Raw genomic sequence first — 14,963 nt, forward strand, 5'->3', positions numbered from 1 at the left:
ATGCTGAACATAATGCTGAACTTTTTTCCACAAACATGATCAGCCTTAGTCAGTATTTATGCCCAATAGGGAGCTACTTGGACACACACACACACACACACACACACACACACACACACACACACACACACACACACACACACACACACACACACACACACACACACACACACACACACACACACACACACACACACTTTAAGATGTAATCAGGACTTTTAATTTTTCTTTTCAGTTTTTCTTTAGGAACTGATACCTTAAGTGGGTCTTTTTATTTTTTTGTTTTATTCTTCCATTTATTTAATTTTATCTATATTTATCTATTTATTTTATATATTATTACTATTTATTTATTTATTTATTATTTTTTTTTTTTACTTTGGCCACCTCATCTGGAGTTGCTAGCTCAGAATATAGATAGATATAGATTTATTTATTTATCTTTTTTTTTTATCAGTTTTATTGCCCCTGTCCAGAACCCCTTACTTGGAATAATAATAATGAAAATAAAGATAAACAGAAAGGGAAATTAGGAGGCTAAATTTGTTCTCTCTAAGCTACAGAATTGTTCAAGAGACTGTACAGTACAAAAAAGAGAGTAAACAAATGAATAAACACACAAAGAAAAGAAGAATAGGAGGCTAGCTTTGTCACATCTAAGCCACAGGATTGTCGAAGAGATGAGTACAAAAGTATGTGTTTTAGGATATTGTAATAAATAAAAACGTAAATAAGTAAATAAACACATGCAGGAAGGAAGAAAATGAAGACTAGTTTTGTTATTCAAGTTACAGAATTGCTGATGAGTCTAGTACAAAGATATGCATTTTAAAGTATTGTAGATGATTGAAGGGAAGTGTGTATGTGTGTGTGTGTGTGTGTGTAGGAGTGGAATTGTGTAGGTAGTGTGGACGGCTCAAGTTGTGTCAGTTTGGGCATTCAAGTTTATGTTGGGTCAGTTTGCAGAGTTACTTGTGTCGCATTGAGTCAGTACAGGCACCCGTGTTGCGTTGATTTGGACGTTTCAGATTGTCGGGTCAGTTTGGAGAGTTTTCATGTTACGTTGAGTCAGTTCAGCGTAGACACTTTAAGTTGCATCACTTTGGGCATTTAACTCTCACTATGATATGCAACACCTCACGGCACCAGAAACAACGAGATCGTATTAAGTATTTACAAGAAAGGAAAAAAAGGGAATGAAAGGAATAGATTTAGCAGTTTTTAGCCAGTATAATGCTTAGAGATGGCTGTGGAGCAAGGTGAAAGATCTTAGAATGATTAGCGAACAGGGGAAGACCATACCAAACCATAGGGAAAGTGTTGACTTATATCAGGTGAAGTTGGACAAGTTGCATCAGTCTGGACATTTAAGTTGCATCAGTTTGGGCATTTAAATTGCATCGGGTAAATTTAAGTTCCTAAGTTGCATTGATTTGACACGAGGTGCGTCAGTTCGGTTCCAAGTTGTGTCGATTTGCACTTACATGTTATGTCATTAATTTGGGCATTTTGAGTTAAAGTGAGTCGATTTGGAGTCTGTTGATTCAGTTTGCACATTTAATTTATCTCTTTAATTTGGACAACTTGAGTTACATTGAGTCAACATGAAGTCATAAGTTGTGCTCGTTCAACTTGCACACTTAATTTATATCTTTAGTTCAGTTAATTTGAGTTATGTTGAGTCACTTTGGAGTCAAGTTGTGTTGAGTCAATTTAGAGTTGCATCACTGTCGACACACAGGTCATGTTAGTGTGTTGATGTGTCTGGGCATTAGGTGGCTGTGCATCGCTACCTCGGGCATTACGAGACCTGAGTTTTACATGTTACGGAATTAATTAAATCATTTGTTATTTGCTTATATGTTCATTTGTAATTTTATTGTTATTATTTATTATTATTATCTTTATTGCTATTGTTGTTTCTAATTTAACTATTTTCTATCATCTTGATGTACGACAGTCGCAGTCAGTGTATTGTTTCAAATTTTTGCCATACATAGATTAAGAAAATGTAGTTTATCCACGCATGGGCATTATGTTGGCCTAATTTTTTTTCATTGACTATGAAAAGATAGGATGTAACGCATGTTAAATATCCCAAGGCTGGAAAGTGTGACAAATTTTACATATTCTAGGAAAGTCAGGGAATTTAGCTACATACACCATACAGTAAGCATTATATTAACTGAATCTTCATGTAGATTAAGAGGGGAAAAAACCAGAAAGCTACTCTAGAGGAAGAAGTAACTAAATATGGAAATACAAGAAAAAAAAATATATTAGAAAAGGAAAAAGTAATCATAATCTCACCACCAACAAATAAAAAATATATATACGTTGTGCTTTTAAACAAATACAAATCGTTAAAGTAATATAATGATAGTGGTAATAAATAAAAATAGGAATTAAATAAACAGACAAGCAGTTTAGTGTCCGTCGTAAAATTGACGCTCAAAAAAAAAAAAAAATCGTACATCAGAAAGGCGTCGTATGCGTCAAATTATTCTTCACGGGAGTCGAGGGGTCCACGGGGCGTGTGTGTGCGTGCGTGTGTGTGTCGAGGCTGTATGATTAGTTTGTCTCTTTGTGTACATCAGCGTGCCATACATACATGCATACATACATGTGTCCAGGCATTATACTGTGACCTTTCTTAATCCCCCCCCCCCCGAGAGAGAGAGAGAGAGAGAGAGAGAGATTGTGCAAAAATAATTTATCAAGTGTAGAGAGAGAGGGAAGATGGGAAGTACATCAACATTGACAATATCCCTATTTTCAGAGAGAGAGAGAGAGAGAGAGAGAGAGAATACATCAACATTGACCATGTCCTTATCTTCATAATGAGAGGAAAAGTTTAATATTATGTAAAATAGAAAATGAAAAAGAGATTAAGATTTGGAAAGAGGAACAAATAGATGTACAGTACGAGAGAGAGAGAGAGAGAGAGAGAGAGAGAGAGAGAGAGAGAGAGAGACCTTACTATTACCACACCAAATAAAACCACAATGTTAAAAAGAAGACCCTCACACAAGAGAAACACCATTGGGCCTTTTCTGCGGACTGTACGCCTAGGGAAGAGGAGGAGGAAGAGTGCGAGAGCGAGCTCAGGAAAACATATCGTACCGCAAGACTCCCTCAGTTCAGTCCGCGGCGCCAGCATGATCAGAGCTCCGGGAGTGATACAGGTTAGTTATTTTCCCATTTTTACCTTAAACGCAGCTTCTCCTAGTAGTGACAGTGGTGCGGGAGAAATGAAGGATGGTTTAGCTATGGTCAGCGCTAAGTTTCAGTGCCTGACGTGGTTAGGTTAAGCAGAAATGGGTGTTTGTAAATGAATGAATGAAAAGGATGCTGTTTTGGTTGGTGTGGGTTTCTAATCTTTAAAAATCTTGACTAAATGATAATGTTAGTAGGGGTTTAGGTACGGGTGTTGGAGTTAAAGGGTTTGCCTACCTGTAATGTTGCTAGGGTGGTGAAGGAAGGGTTATATAACGCATGAATCACCCTTTCTTTTTCGGCAAGGCCACTCAAGGGACCCACTCACCTCTCTCGTACACGCCAACACAGACACCGCCTTATCGTTTCCCCTTTCCTACTCCTTTCTCTTGCTCTGCTCTGTTTTGCTTTCCTTCCTTCCTTCCTTTATTTCTCAGCCTTCCTTCGTTCTTATCTCCTAATTTCGTTCCTTCTATTACTTCGCTGCCTTCCTTCCTTTGTTCCTATCTTCCTTTCCTTTCCTTTTCTTTCTTTTGTCTTGCTTTCTTCATTCGCTCTCATTCCTTTCCTTTTTGTTGTCTTTTATCAACTTCGTAATTCCTTTCATCTTTTTATTTATTTTTTTTATTATTTTTTCTTTCCCTCACCTTTCCCCTTTCTTTCGTTCTCCCTCACTATGCACCTTTTCTTCCTTCTGTTTTTTTTTTTTTTTTTCATCCTTTTCTTTTAACCATCAGATGCATTCACTGTTCTACTTTTCCTTCGTATTGAAAAGTCTTATCCAAACTGCCTTACTTCTCTTTACTCATTCAGTATTACTCACATTTCACTGAACTCACTCCTTCCCTCATCACTCGTTATGGATGCATTTACTCGTCTACTCATCTTCACTCATTCACTCATCTACTAATACAAGCCCCAATTATATGTTTTTCATCCATTTTACTAATTCATTGACCTCATTCACTCATAAAACCATTGAATCACTCATTCGCTATATCTAATTAATATCCTTATATACGATTTTTTTCTTTTAGTACTAATTAGAAGATTTTTATTCATGTCACCCATCCATCTGATTAACCTAACATTATTTATTTATCTATCTATCTCTCCATATATTTATCTATATCTAATAACTCTTCATTTACACCTTTCTTCATCCATATCATGTCTTATGGTACACTAACAAAATCACATAATTTCTTCCTTATTACCGACTTTCACAAGCAGTAACGGAAGAACACGGAAGGTGCAAGAAGCCATCAGACCTACACGTTGCACTCCCTTCATAAAACTTTCCCCATTCCATCTGCTATTCAGTTTCATTACTAATTCCTACCGGTGTTTCTTAAATCTAAATTCATAAGAACGTAAAGGAAGCTGCAGGAAGCCATCAGACCTGCACGTGGTGGTCCTTGTATAAAACCGTACCTATTTCTGTTTCCGTATCCTTTGTATCATAATTTATAGCACCAACAACCTTATTACTGAGTATATTCCATTCCATTTACCAGTGTTTGAGGGCTAGTTTCTTCAGAGAGAGAGAGAGAGAGAGAGAGAGAGAGAGAGAGAGAGAGAGAGAGAGATTATGTAACAAAATATCTACCAGTTAGCAGCAGTTAAAGCGAAAATTCTCTCTCTCTCTCTCTCTCTCTCTCTCTCTCTCTCTCTCTCTCTCTCTCTCTCTCTCTCTCTCTCTCTCTAAGATAAGATACGAAATGACAATAAAAACACTTTCTTTGTGATGAATACGCAAGAGAGAGAGAGAGAGAGAGAGTACAAGCTGCCAGAGAGAGCATCATATAAATAAACTTTACTTAGTGCATTATTTTATTAAAGGACACGAAATTCTTAAAGGGGAAGGAAATGCAAAGAGACTATTGATTAAACTCTCTCTCTCTCTCTCTCTCTCTCTCTCTCTCTCTCTCTCTCTCTCTCTCTCTCTCTCTCTCTCTCTCTCTCTCTCTCTCTCTCTCTCTCTCTCTCTCTCTCTCTCCCTCTCTCTCTCTCCCCCTCCCTCTCTCCCTCCCTCCCTCCCCCCCTCCCTGTTGCTGCCTGGCGGAAATAACTCTGGTACCCAATGACCCCAAAGGACGTTACTCGCTTATGTAAGTCAAATGACAGTCTATACTACGCTTTCTCTCTCTCTCTCTCTCTCTCTCTCTCTCTCTCTCTCTCTCTCTCTCTCTCTCTCTCTCTCTCTCTCTCTCTCGTTAAGGTAAAAATATGTTCTATTTTATTTTCCGTGACTTGGCAGGAGAGAGAGAGAGAGAGAGAGAGAGAGAGTCAAGATAGGATACCTTAAGTACTTGTCACGGATCCAAAAACTAATCAATGTGTGTGTGTGTGTGTGTGTGTTCTCAGGCATACCAGTTGAAATGTAATTCGCTCCACCTGTCCTTCACCTCCTCCTCCGCCTCCTCCTCCTCCTCCTCCTCCTCCTCCTTTCCATTTTGTTTCTTGTTTTCTTCTTCCTTTCCGTGATTTATTTTTATGCTGCTTTTTTCTTTCTATTTTTGTGTATTTCGTCTTTTATTTAGTTTGTTTCCTTTTTTTTTCCTCCATGATTTATTTTTCTACTGCTTATTTATTTATCTTTTTTTTTCCCTTTTTCGTGTATTTATTTCCTTTAGTTTGTGTTTCTCCTCCTCAATTGTTCTTGTTTCCTTGTTTCATTTCCATTTGTTATTTATTTTTTTCTTCACATTTCCATATTTTCTTCTTTTACTACTACTACCACCACCACCACCACCCCACCACCACTTCGCCCTACCCCGCAACAGACCACTCCTTGTATGGCAGGACGGCACAGGATTGGGGACGGGCAAGGGCGTCGCTATGTAGGTCGTTACACTCTTTCACCGGGCGGGAACTGGGCGTGAAGGGAATCTAGTGGTTTTGGAGGACTAGGTGGGGAGAAAGCGTGTGTAGGCTTATTGTGCTAGGTTCAGAAGGCATTGTATTCTGGAATGTTTGCGCGTCTTATTGTTATCTTGATTTTTGTTAGTCGCATTAAGCTGTTTAGAATATTGTTAGAGGTTTCCATGAGTGGTAAGCCCGTATTTCTATCTCTGGTGTTTTCAGTGATGATTTCATGACTAGGGAAAGTTTTATAAGAATTCCACTTCGTCAGTGTGGAAAATACATGTGGAAACTCGGAAGATCATACTTGGCCTTTGAAGTATACAAAGCGTTTCAGAATAATCCACCTCCCTTTTTTCCTTGCAGAATCATGGGCGCGCCCTGGTTGTGGCGTGGCGTCGAAGCGGGGCGGTGGCGCGGTCGGCCTCCCTGCCACCCTCCTGCAGGGCCTGGCGCGATGTGCACACTTCGGCCGCGGCGCGAGACAAGGATGACCAGCCAGGCCGTGACCACCTGGGGCGCCCCGTGGCCTCTGCCGAGGTGAAGCGCGCAGCAGCCAAGGTGGCGGGATGGAAGGAGTCCTGGGACAAGCCTGTGGCGGGGCAGCAAGGCGGCACCCTCAAGGACATCCTGAAGCAGCAGCCTGAGTTGCTCAAGCCCACCAAGGAGGCTGCCGGGTCCTCCACCTCAGACAAAGATGGCCCGGTGCCGCACATGCCGCACCGCCAGCCTGGCGGCGCCGCCGCCAAGCCCCCGCTGGCCAGGAAGACACCCTCCCCCAAGCAAGCCGCGCCCAAGCCCGCACCCGCCAAACATGCTCCGCCAGCCCAGAAGAAAGCTGCCCCGCAGACCACAGCAGCCAAGAAACCTGCTTCAGACCCTGCAGCTGCAAAGATCAAACCCGCTGTTGCAAAGCCTGAACTTGCAGCTACAAAGCCAGAACCTGCAGCTGCAAAGCCTGGACCCACAGCTGCAAAACCTGCGCCTGCAGCTGCTAAGTCTGAACCTACAGCTGCAAAGCCTGAACCCACAACTGCAAAGCCAGACCCTGCATCTGCAAAACCTCAACCCATAGCTGCTAAACCTGCGCCTGCAGCTAAGTCTGAACCTGCAGCTGCCAAGGCAGAGCCTGCAGCTGCAAAACCAGAGCCTGCAGCTAAAAAACCTGAGCCTGCAGCTGCCAAGACTGAACCTGCAGCTGCCAAGGCTGAACCTGCAGCTGCCAAGGCAGAGCCTGCAGCTGCCAAGGCAGAGCCTGCAGCTGCAAAGCCTGAGCCTGCAGCTGCCAAGACTGAACCTGCAGCTGCCAAGGCAGAGCCTGCAGCTGCCAAGGCTGAACCTGCAGCTGCCAAGGCAGAGCCTGCAGCTGCCAAGGCAGAGCCTGCAGCTGCAAAGCCTGAGCCTGCAGCTGCCAAGGCAGAGCCTGCAGCTGCCAAGGCTGAACCTGCAGCTGCCAAGGCTGAACCTGCAGCTGCCAAGGCTGAACCTGCAGCTGCCAAGGCAGAGCCTGCAGCTGCCAAGACTGAACCTGCAGCTGCCAAGACTGAACCTGCAGCTGCCAAGGCAGAGCCTGCAGCTGCCAAGGCAGAGCCTGCAGCTGCCAAGGCTAAACCTGCAGCTGCCAAGGCAGAGCCTGCAGCTGCCAAGGCTGAACCTGCAGCTGCAAAGCCTGAACCTGCAGCTGCCAAGGCTGAACCTGCAGCTGCCAAGCCTGAGCCTGCAGCTGCCAAGGCAGAGCCTGCAGCTGCAAAGCCTGAACCTGCAGCTGCCAAGGCTGAACCTGCAGCTGCCAAGGCTGAACCTGCAGCTGCCAAGCCTGAGCCTGCAGCTGCCAAGGCAGAGCCTGCAGCTGCAAAGCCTGAACCTGCAGCTGCCAAGGCAGAGCCTGCAGCTGCCAAGGCAGAGCCTGCAGCTGCCAAGGCAGAGCCTGCAGCTGCCAAGGCTAAACCTGCAGCTGCCAAGGCAGAGCCTGCAGCTGCCAAGGCTGAACCTGCAGCTGCAAAGCCTGAACCTGCAGCTGCCAAGGCTGAACCTGCAGCTGCCAAGCCTGAGCCTGCAGCTGCCAAGGCAGAGCCTGCAGCTGCAAAGCCTGAACCTGCAGCTGCCAAGGCAGAGCCTGCAGCTGCCAAGGCAGAGCCTGCAGCTGCAAAGCCTGAACCTGCAGCTGCCAAGGCAGAGCCTGCAGCTGCCAAGGCAGAGCCTGCAGCTGCCAAGGCAGAGCCTGCAGCTGCAAAGCCTGAACCTGCAGCTGCCAAGGCAGAGCCTGCAGCTGCAAAGCCTGAGCCTGCAGCTGCCAAGGCTGAACCTGCAGCTGCCAAGGCAGAGCCTGCAGCTGCAAAGCCTGAACCTGCAGCTGCCAAGACTGAACCTGCAGCTGCCAAGGCAGAGCCTGCAGCTGCCAAGGCAGAGCCTGCAGCTGCAAAGCCTGAACCTGCAGCTGCCAAGGCAGAACCTGCAGCTGCAAAGCCTGAGCCTGCAGCTGCCAAGGCAGAACCTGCAGCTGCAAAGCCTGAACCTGCAGCTGCCAGGGCTGAACCTGCAGCTGTCAAGGCTGAACCTGCAGCTGCCAAACCTGAACCTGCAGCTGCCAAGGCAGAACCTGCAGCTGCAAAGCCTGAACCTGCAGTTGCAAAGCCTGAACCTACAGCTGCAAAGCCTGAAGCAGAGCCTGCTGTGGCAAAGGCTAAGCCTGCAGCTGCAGAATCGGAAGCAACAGCCACAAAGGAAAGTGTGCCAGAGGCCGCAGGTGGTAAGAAGGCAGCCCCCGATGTCATTGCAGCAGCAGACACCAGCGGTGAGGCCCAGGAAGCCACAGCGAGCCAGGAGGCGGCAGCGGCCCAGGACTCGGCGGCGGCCTCAGCAGCAGCGGCCGTTGCTGCTGACTCCCCACTCACCACACAGACTGAGGAAGGTTGGTGTGGATTTTCTTTTTACAACATCTATAACTTTTATCACTTTCTCTGGCCCTCTTTTCCTCCTTCTTCCACCTTTATCATTCCTTCATTTGGCTCATCTCTTGCCTGAATCTAATTCTTTTTTTCTCTTATTTCTCTTCTCTTCAATCACCCACCTTTCATCATGTCACCCTTTTATTCTTCCTCTTCTGGTTTCCTTTTCTCTCTTAACTTTCTATAAGTGTGTTCCTATACTGTGTATTATTTCCTTTCCTTTTCTTGGCTCTCATCTTTCCTTTTCCTTCCTAATCCTTGCATTCCTTTCTCTTCCATTTCTCATTACTTCTCCCATCCTTCCCTTATCCATCACTTTTCCCATGTCCCCTCTCACCCATCTTCTCTTTCCCTTTAGATTGTGCCCCTCCCACATTCCCCCACCTCCTAACGTTCCCCACTCCAGCAGGAACCAGCGGGGCAGGGCGGGTGGTGGCAGTCATCGGCGCCGTGGTGGACGTGGCCTTCCAGGGCGAGCTGCCGTCCATCCTCAGCGCCCTTGAGGTGGAGCAAAGGCAGCCTAGACTGGTGCTGGAGGTGGCACAGCATTTAGGTCAGACTGTTATGATTTTTGCTGTGTTTTCTTGATGTTTTTTCCTGGAATGTTTATATTTTGTTGTTTTTCCTTTAATTCCCTGCATTTTTTTATATTTTTTGTATTTTTTTCTCTTTATTTTGGTCATTTTCTTTTTTTCTTGTTTTCCTGTATTTTTTTTTCTTTTTTTGTTTTGGTGTTTTGTTTTCCATTTCATTTCCTTGTAAGTTTAACTTTTCTCTGTTTTGATGTTTTCTTTTTGCCTTGTCTTCCTGTATTTTTTTTTTTTTTTTTATCTTTTTCTATTAATTTCCCTGTAAATTTAGCTCTTTCTTTTTCTCTCACCTTTACCCCTCATTTCCCCCTCTAATCATCCCCTCACTTCCCTTCACTGTCCCTCTTTCTATCTCTCCACTCAACCCTTACTTTCCCATCAAACCCTCGTATCTTTCCTTCAATTCCTCTGCAATCTTCCTATCACTCTCCCCTCACTTCCCCATCACAACATGCATTCTTTCCTTCAATTCCCCTTCACTGTTCCATGACTCACTTTTCCCTCAATCTCCCATGACTTTTCCCTTTACTTACAATCACCTTTTTCTCTCTCCCCTTCACCTCCTTCACTTTCCCCAATCACACTCTCCCCTCACTCTCCCCTCAGGCGGCAACACAGTGCGCACCATCGCCATGGACGGCACAGAGGGGCTGGTGAGGGGGCATGTGGTGAGAGACACAGGCAGCCCCATCTCCATACCAGTGGGGGCTGCCACCCTCGGCAGGATTATGAATGTTATTGGTAAGGTGCTGGTGGTGGGATGTGTTGGGGGGGAGTGAGTGGGGGTGGGGAGAGAGAGAGAGAGAAAGTATTGATATTGCTTTTTTTTTTATCATATGGTCTAGTTAGTGTGTGTGTGTGTGAGAGAGAGAGAGAGAGAGAGAGAGAGAGAGAGAGAGAGAGAGGCTTATATAGATAACTGATTTGACTGAAAGAAAGAAAAAGAAAGATTCACACAATCAAATAACAAAACCTTACACATGAGAGAGAGAGAGAGAGAGAGAGAGAGAGAGAGAGAGAGAGAGAGAGAGAGAGATTTAACTAACCTAATCTAACCTAACACTACAACCAAACCTAACCTAACGTCACAACCACAGGGGAACCAATAGACGAGAGGGGACCCATTGCCTCCACCAGCAAGTCTGCCATCCACGCAGAGGCTCCCCCATTTGTGGAGATGAGTGTGGAGCAACAGATTCTGGTCACTGGCATTAAGGTAGTGGACATGCTGGCTCCGTACTCCAAGGGCGGCAAGATTGGTGAGTGTCTTGTGTACCAATGCATGTGTGTGTGCGTGTGTGTTTTGTGGTGTTTGCGGTGTTTTTTAATGTTTTCAGGTGTTTTTTAGGTGTTTGGTGAAGGTGTAGCAGTGTTGGTGTGGTGTGGTGTGTCTGGTGTTTCAAGACATATTCATGGTTCTCATGACAGGCTGCACTGATTGGGGTTTCCAAGGGTGTTTTCATGGTTCCAGTGATAGTTCAACGGGCTACATTGGGAGTTATTGTGGTTTTCAAGATTATTTATTAATAATTTAAGTATTCCTATGAACACTGTATCTTCTCACAACCCACACCCAACCCACCCTTAACCCACACCACACAACCTCACCCACCCACCTTGTGTCACCTTACCACCCACAACCCCATCCACACACAAGCCACACTAACCCACACCCCACACACACAGGTCTGTTTGGCGGCGCTGGTGTGGGCAAGACAGTGCTTATCATGGAGCTGATTAACAACGTGGCGAAGGCTCACGGTGGGTACTCGGTGTTTGCTGGTGTTGGCGAGAGGACAAGAGAGGGGAATGACTTGTACCACGAGATGATCGAGTCTGGCGTCATTTCCCTTAACGATGATTCTTCCAAGGTGAGGGGAGAGGGTGAGGGGAAGTGAGGGTAGGAAGATAGGGAGTGGGTGATAGGGTGTAGGGCAGGGTGATGGGGTGAGAGGCATGGAGGCAGGCAGAGAGAGGGTAAGGTGAGGGGTTAGATGTTGGGAGTATGTATTTTAGTGATCAGTAAATATCTGTTTATCCATGTATCTGTTTATCTTTTATCTGTCTATCTGTCCATCTATCTATCTATCTGTCTTTATCTGTCAATCTATTTATCTACATCTATATAACCAACAAAAAAAACCTATCCATCCATCTATCCATCAACAGGTGGCACTGGTGTACGGACAGATGAACGAGCCCCCAGGTGCCAGGGCGCGTGTGGCACTGACGGGGCTGACTGTCGCAGAGTACTTCAGGGATCAAGAGGGCCAGGATGTGTTGTTCTTTGTTGATAACATCTTCAGGTGAGATGGGTGGCTGGAGAGGTGACTGTGGTGGTGGTACAGAATGGGCAAGGGAAGGAAGAGGTTATAATGTAATGAAGGAAGGTATAAATTGAATGAAAGGGAAGAGGAGAAGGCAGTGATAGAAGGAAGGGATGCAGAGAAGGCAAGAGGAAGGCTGTGATAGAATGAAGGGAGGGATGAAGGGAAGAAAAAGTTAAGTGATGAAAGAACGTAGGAATTGAAGGGAAGAGAAGAGAAAGAGGCTGTGAAAGAAGGAAAGGGAAGGAAGAGAAGGTTAAAAGGGAGGAAGACAGGTAGGAATGGGAGAAAATGGAAGGCAAGAGGGTGTAATAGAAGGAGGGGAAGGAAGAGAAGGTTAAAAGAGATGAAGGAATGAAAGAAGGAACTGAAGAATCAAACTTTTCCCTCAAATTCATTCTTTTCCATTATATTCTGTATCCCAGCTCTCTCTCTCTCTCTCTCTCTCTCTCTCTCTCTCTCTCTCTCTCTCTCTCTCTCTCTCTCTCTCTCTCTCTCTCTCTCTCTCTCTCTCTCTCTCTCTCTCTCTCTCTCTCTCTCTCTCTCTCTCTCTCTCTCTCTCTCACGTCCCCCTCATTTTCCCCTCACTTTCCCTTTACATCCCCTCACTTCAGCCTTGTATTCCCCTCACACCCCTCACTTCTTCCTCACATCCCCTTGTTTCTCCTCGCAGGTTCACACAGGCAGGGTCTGAGGTGTCTGCCCTGCTTGGTCGCATCCCCTCAGCCGTGGGGTACCAGCCAACTCTGGCCACCGACATGGGTAGTATGCAGGAGAGGATCACCACCACCACCAAGGGCTCCATTACTTCTGTCCAGGTGAGAGGGAGAGGGAGGGATGGAGACACTGACAAATAGAGAGATAAAAGGAGAGAGAGAGAGAGAGAGAGAGAGAGAGAGAGAGAGACAGACATGCACTCTCTCTCTCAAACACATTCTTTCTCTCAAGTTTTTCCTCTGATTCGCTCTTATACCCTCCCTTTCTCTTCTCTCTATTTGTTTACCTATTCATTCACTCACTCTCTCTCTTGTTCAGTCTGTTTATTCACTCACACTCACACACCACTCCTCTCCCTAGCCTATCTGTGCACCAGCTAAAGACCTCAATCACTCATTCACATCCTCTCTTTCTCTTTTTCTCTCCCCGTAGGCTATCTACGTGCCAGCTGACGACCTCACTGATCCCGCTCCTGCCACCACTTTTGCACATCTTGACGCCACCACAGTGTTGTCCCGAGGCATTGCTGAGTTAGGAATCTACCCCGCAGTTGACCCCTTGGACTCCACCTCTCGCATTCTGGACCCTAATGTGATTGGTCCACGCCACTACTCCATAGCCAGAGGGGTCCAGAAGATCCTACAGGTGTGTGTGTGTGTGTGTGTGTGTGTGTAGGGCTATGATGATGCATTTTGGGTGTATTTCCTGGCCATTGCTTACAGTTCTACCATCTTAATCTGACCATGCTACACCATACCACCCAACCATGCAACACACCTAATCAGGGACTGCCACATGTAGGCCTGATGACTTGTTGCAGCTTCCCTTGTGTTCTTATGCATATATACCTCTAATCAACCTCTAATCACCACCCCTCCTCTCTCCCACCACCCTGCAGGACTACAAATCACTGCAGGACATCATCGCCATCCTGGGCATGGATGAACTGTCTGAGGAGGACAAGCTGACAGTGTCCCGAGCAAGGAAGGTACAGAAGTTCATGTCGCAGCCCTTCCAGGTGGCAGAGGTCTTCACCGGCTACCAGGGAAAGTTTGTCTCACTAGAGGACACTATCAGGGTGAGTCTAGGGTGTGCTGGTGGGGTGATTAGGGTGATAATAGGTGTTTTCAGGGTGTTTTGGAATGGTGATAGTGTTTTTAGGGTGTTTTAGGTGATGGTGGATGCTTGTAGGGTGATGGTAGTGTTTTTAGGGTGTTTTAGGGTGATGCTGGATGTTTAAAGGTGGTGGTGGGTGTTTTTAGGGTGTTTAGGGTGATGTTGTTAGGATGAGTTGTAGGAAGATGGTGATGAATTTTAAGGTGAACATTTTTCAGAGTAAGGAAGGAATGTTAGGGTGAGTTTTTAGGGTGAAGTGTTTTTTAGATTAGTTTTAGGGTGATGGGGAGTTTATAGGGTGAGTGTTTGGGTGATAGTGAAGTTTCTAAAGTAAGGGAAGGATGTTAGGGTGAAGGGAGGTATTTAGGGTAAGTATTAGAGTGATGGAGAATTTTTAGGGTGAGTTTTAGGGTGATAAAGATTTTTCACCCCTACTTCGGCAAATTTTTGGGGTGATAAAGATTTTTCACCCCTACTTCAGCAAATTTTTAGGGTAAGTTTAGGATGATAAAGATTTTTCACCCCAACTTCAGCAAATTTTGGGGTGATAAAGATTTTTCACCCCTACTTCAGCAAATTTTTAGGGTAAGTTTAGGATGATAAAGATTTTTCACCCCAACTTCAGCAAATTTTGGGGTGATAAAGATTTTTCACCCTAACCTCAGCAAATTTTTAAGGTGATAAAGATTTTTTCACCCCACCTCCTCTCTCCCCCACACAGAGCTTCGAGGAGATTCTGGAGGGGAAGCATGACAACCTTCCTGAGGCGGCCTTCTACATGATGGGCGGCATTGAGGAGGTCGTGGCCAAGGCGGAACAGTTGGCGCAGTGAGGGCAGAGGGAGGGAGAACGTAGGGAAGGGGGAGAGGGAGGGGGGTAGTGCTGTTTTAGTATTGTATATTTGAGTTTAGAGGAATTTGTAGAGAAAGAGAGAGAGAGAGAGAGAGAGAGAGAGAGAGGGGGGGGTGTTTTCAAGTCTTGTATAGCTTAATATAAGTGAATTTTTAGAGAGAGAGAGAGAGAGAGAGAGAGAGAGAGAGAGAGAGAGAGAGAGAGAGAGAGAGAATGTCAAAACTCTACAAAAAGGCAATTACAAGAAACCTAAGAAAGAAAAAGGGACAAAGAAACAAGGAAGAAAGAAGAAAACCAACGAAGGAGGGAAGGAAGCAGAAGCAAATGGAAGA

At 45.4% G+C, this 14,963-nt stretch overlaps 2 protein-coding genes across 9 annotated transcripts in view; both read left to right on the forward strand.

Annotated features, from left to right (window-relative positions):
- The window catches only part of LOC135094898 (mothers against decapentaplegic homolog 4-like), a 27,958-nt gene extending 25,317 nt beyond the window's left edge, over positions 1-2,641 (forward strand). For all 7 annotated transcript variants that reach the window (XM_063995396.1, XM_063995397.1, XM_063995395.1 and 4 more), the window contains one exon: positions 1-2,641. This exon is cut by the window's left edge and continues 3,360 nt beyond it. The gene's annotated coding sequence lies outside the window, so the exon portion shown is untranslated.
- Positions 2,642-2,778: 137 nt separating this feature from the next.
- On the forward strand, positions 2,779-14,845 carry LOC135094894 (nucleolar protein dao-5-like). 2 transcript variants are annotated; one of them, XM_063995377.1, is made up of 11 exons: positions 2,779-3,185; positions 6,448-8,992; positions 9,436-9,582; positions 10,226-10,360; positions 10,717-10,878; positions 11,306-11,490; positions 11,789-11,925; positions 12,620-12,764; positions 13,096-13,308; positions 13,562-13,741; positions 14,501-14,845. In XM_063995377.1, exons 1-11 carry the CDS (start codon positions 2,916-2,918, stop codon positions 14,609-14,611), a joined length of 4,230 nt encoding a protein of 1,409 aa, XP_063851447.1. In that variant the 5' UTR covers positions 2,779-2,915; the 3' UTR covers positions 14,612-14,845. The 2 variants fall into 2 exon arrangements, with proteins under 2 accessions (XP_063851447.1, XP_063851448.1); XM_063995378.1 differs by having other exon boundaries at positions 9,439-9,582.
- Positions 14,846-14,963: the final 118 nt, after the last annotated feature.

This window comes from Scylla paramamosain, chromosome 47, assembly GCF_035594125.1.
Source record: "Scylla paramamosain isolate STU-SP2022 chromosome 47, ASM3559412v1, whole genome shotgun sequence".
Taxonomy (NCBI): Eukaryota; Metazoa; Arthropoda; class Malacostraca; order Decapoda; family Portunidae; genus Scylla; species Scylla paramamosain.

Bases quoted from the DNA above. Each gene is read 5' to 3' on its own strand.
- LOC135094894 (XM_063995377.1), top strand. From the start codon at position 2,916: ATGTACAGTACGAGAGAGAGAGAGAGAGAGAGAGAGAGAGAGAGAGAG. The intron at 10,361-10,716 runs GTAAGGTGCTGG...TCACAACCACAG, and splicing joins CAGGATTATGAATGTTATTG to GGGAACCAATAGACGAGAGG. The intron at 10,879-11,305 runs GTGAGTGTCTTG...CCACACACACAG, and splicing joins CTCCAAGGGCGGCAAGATTG to GTCTGTTTGGCGGCGCTGGT.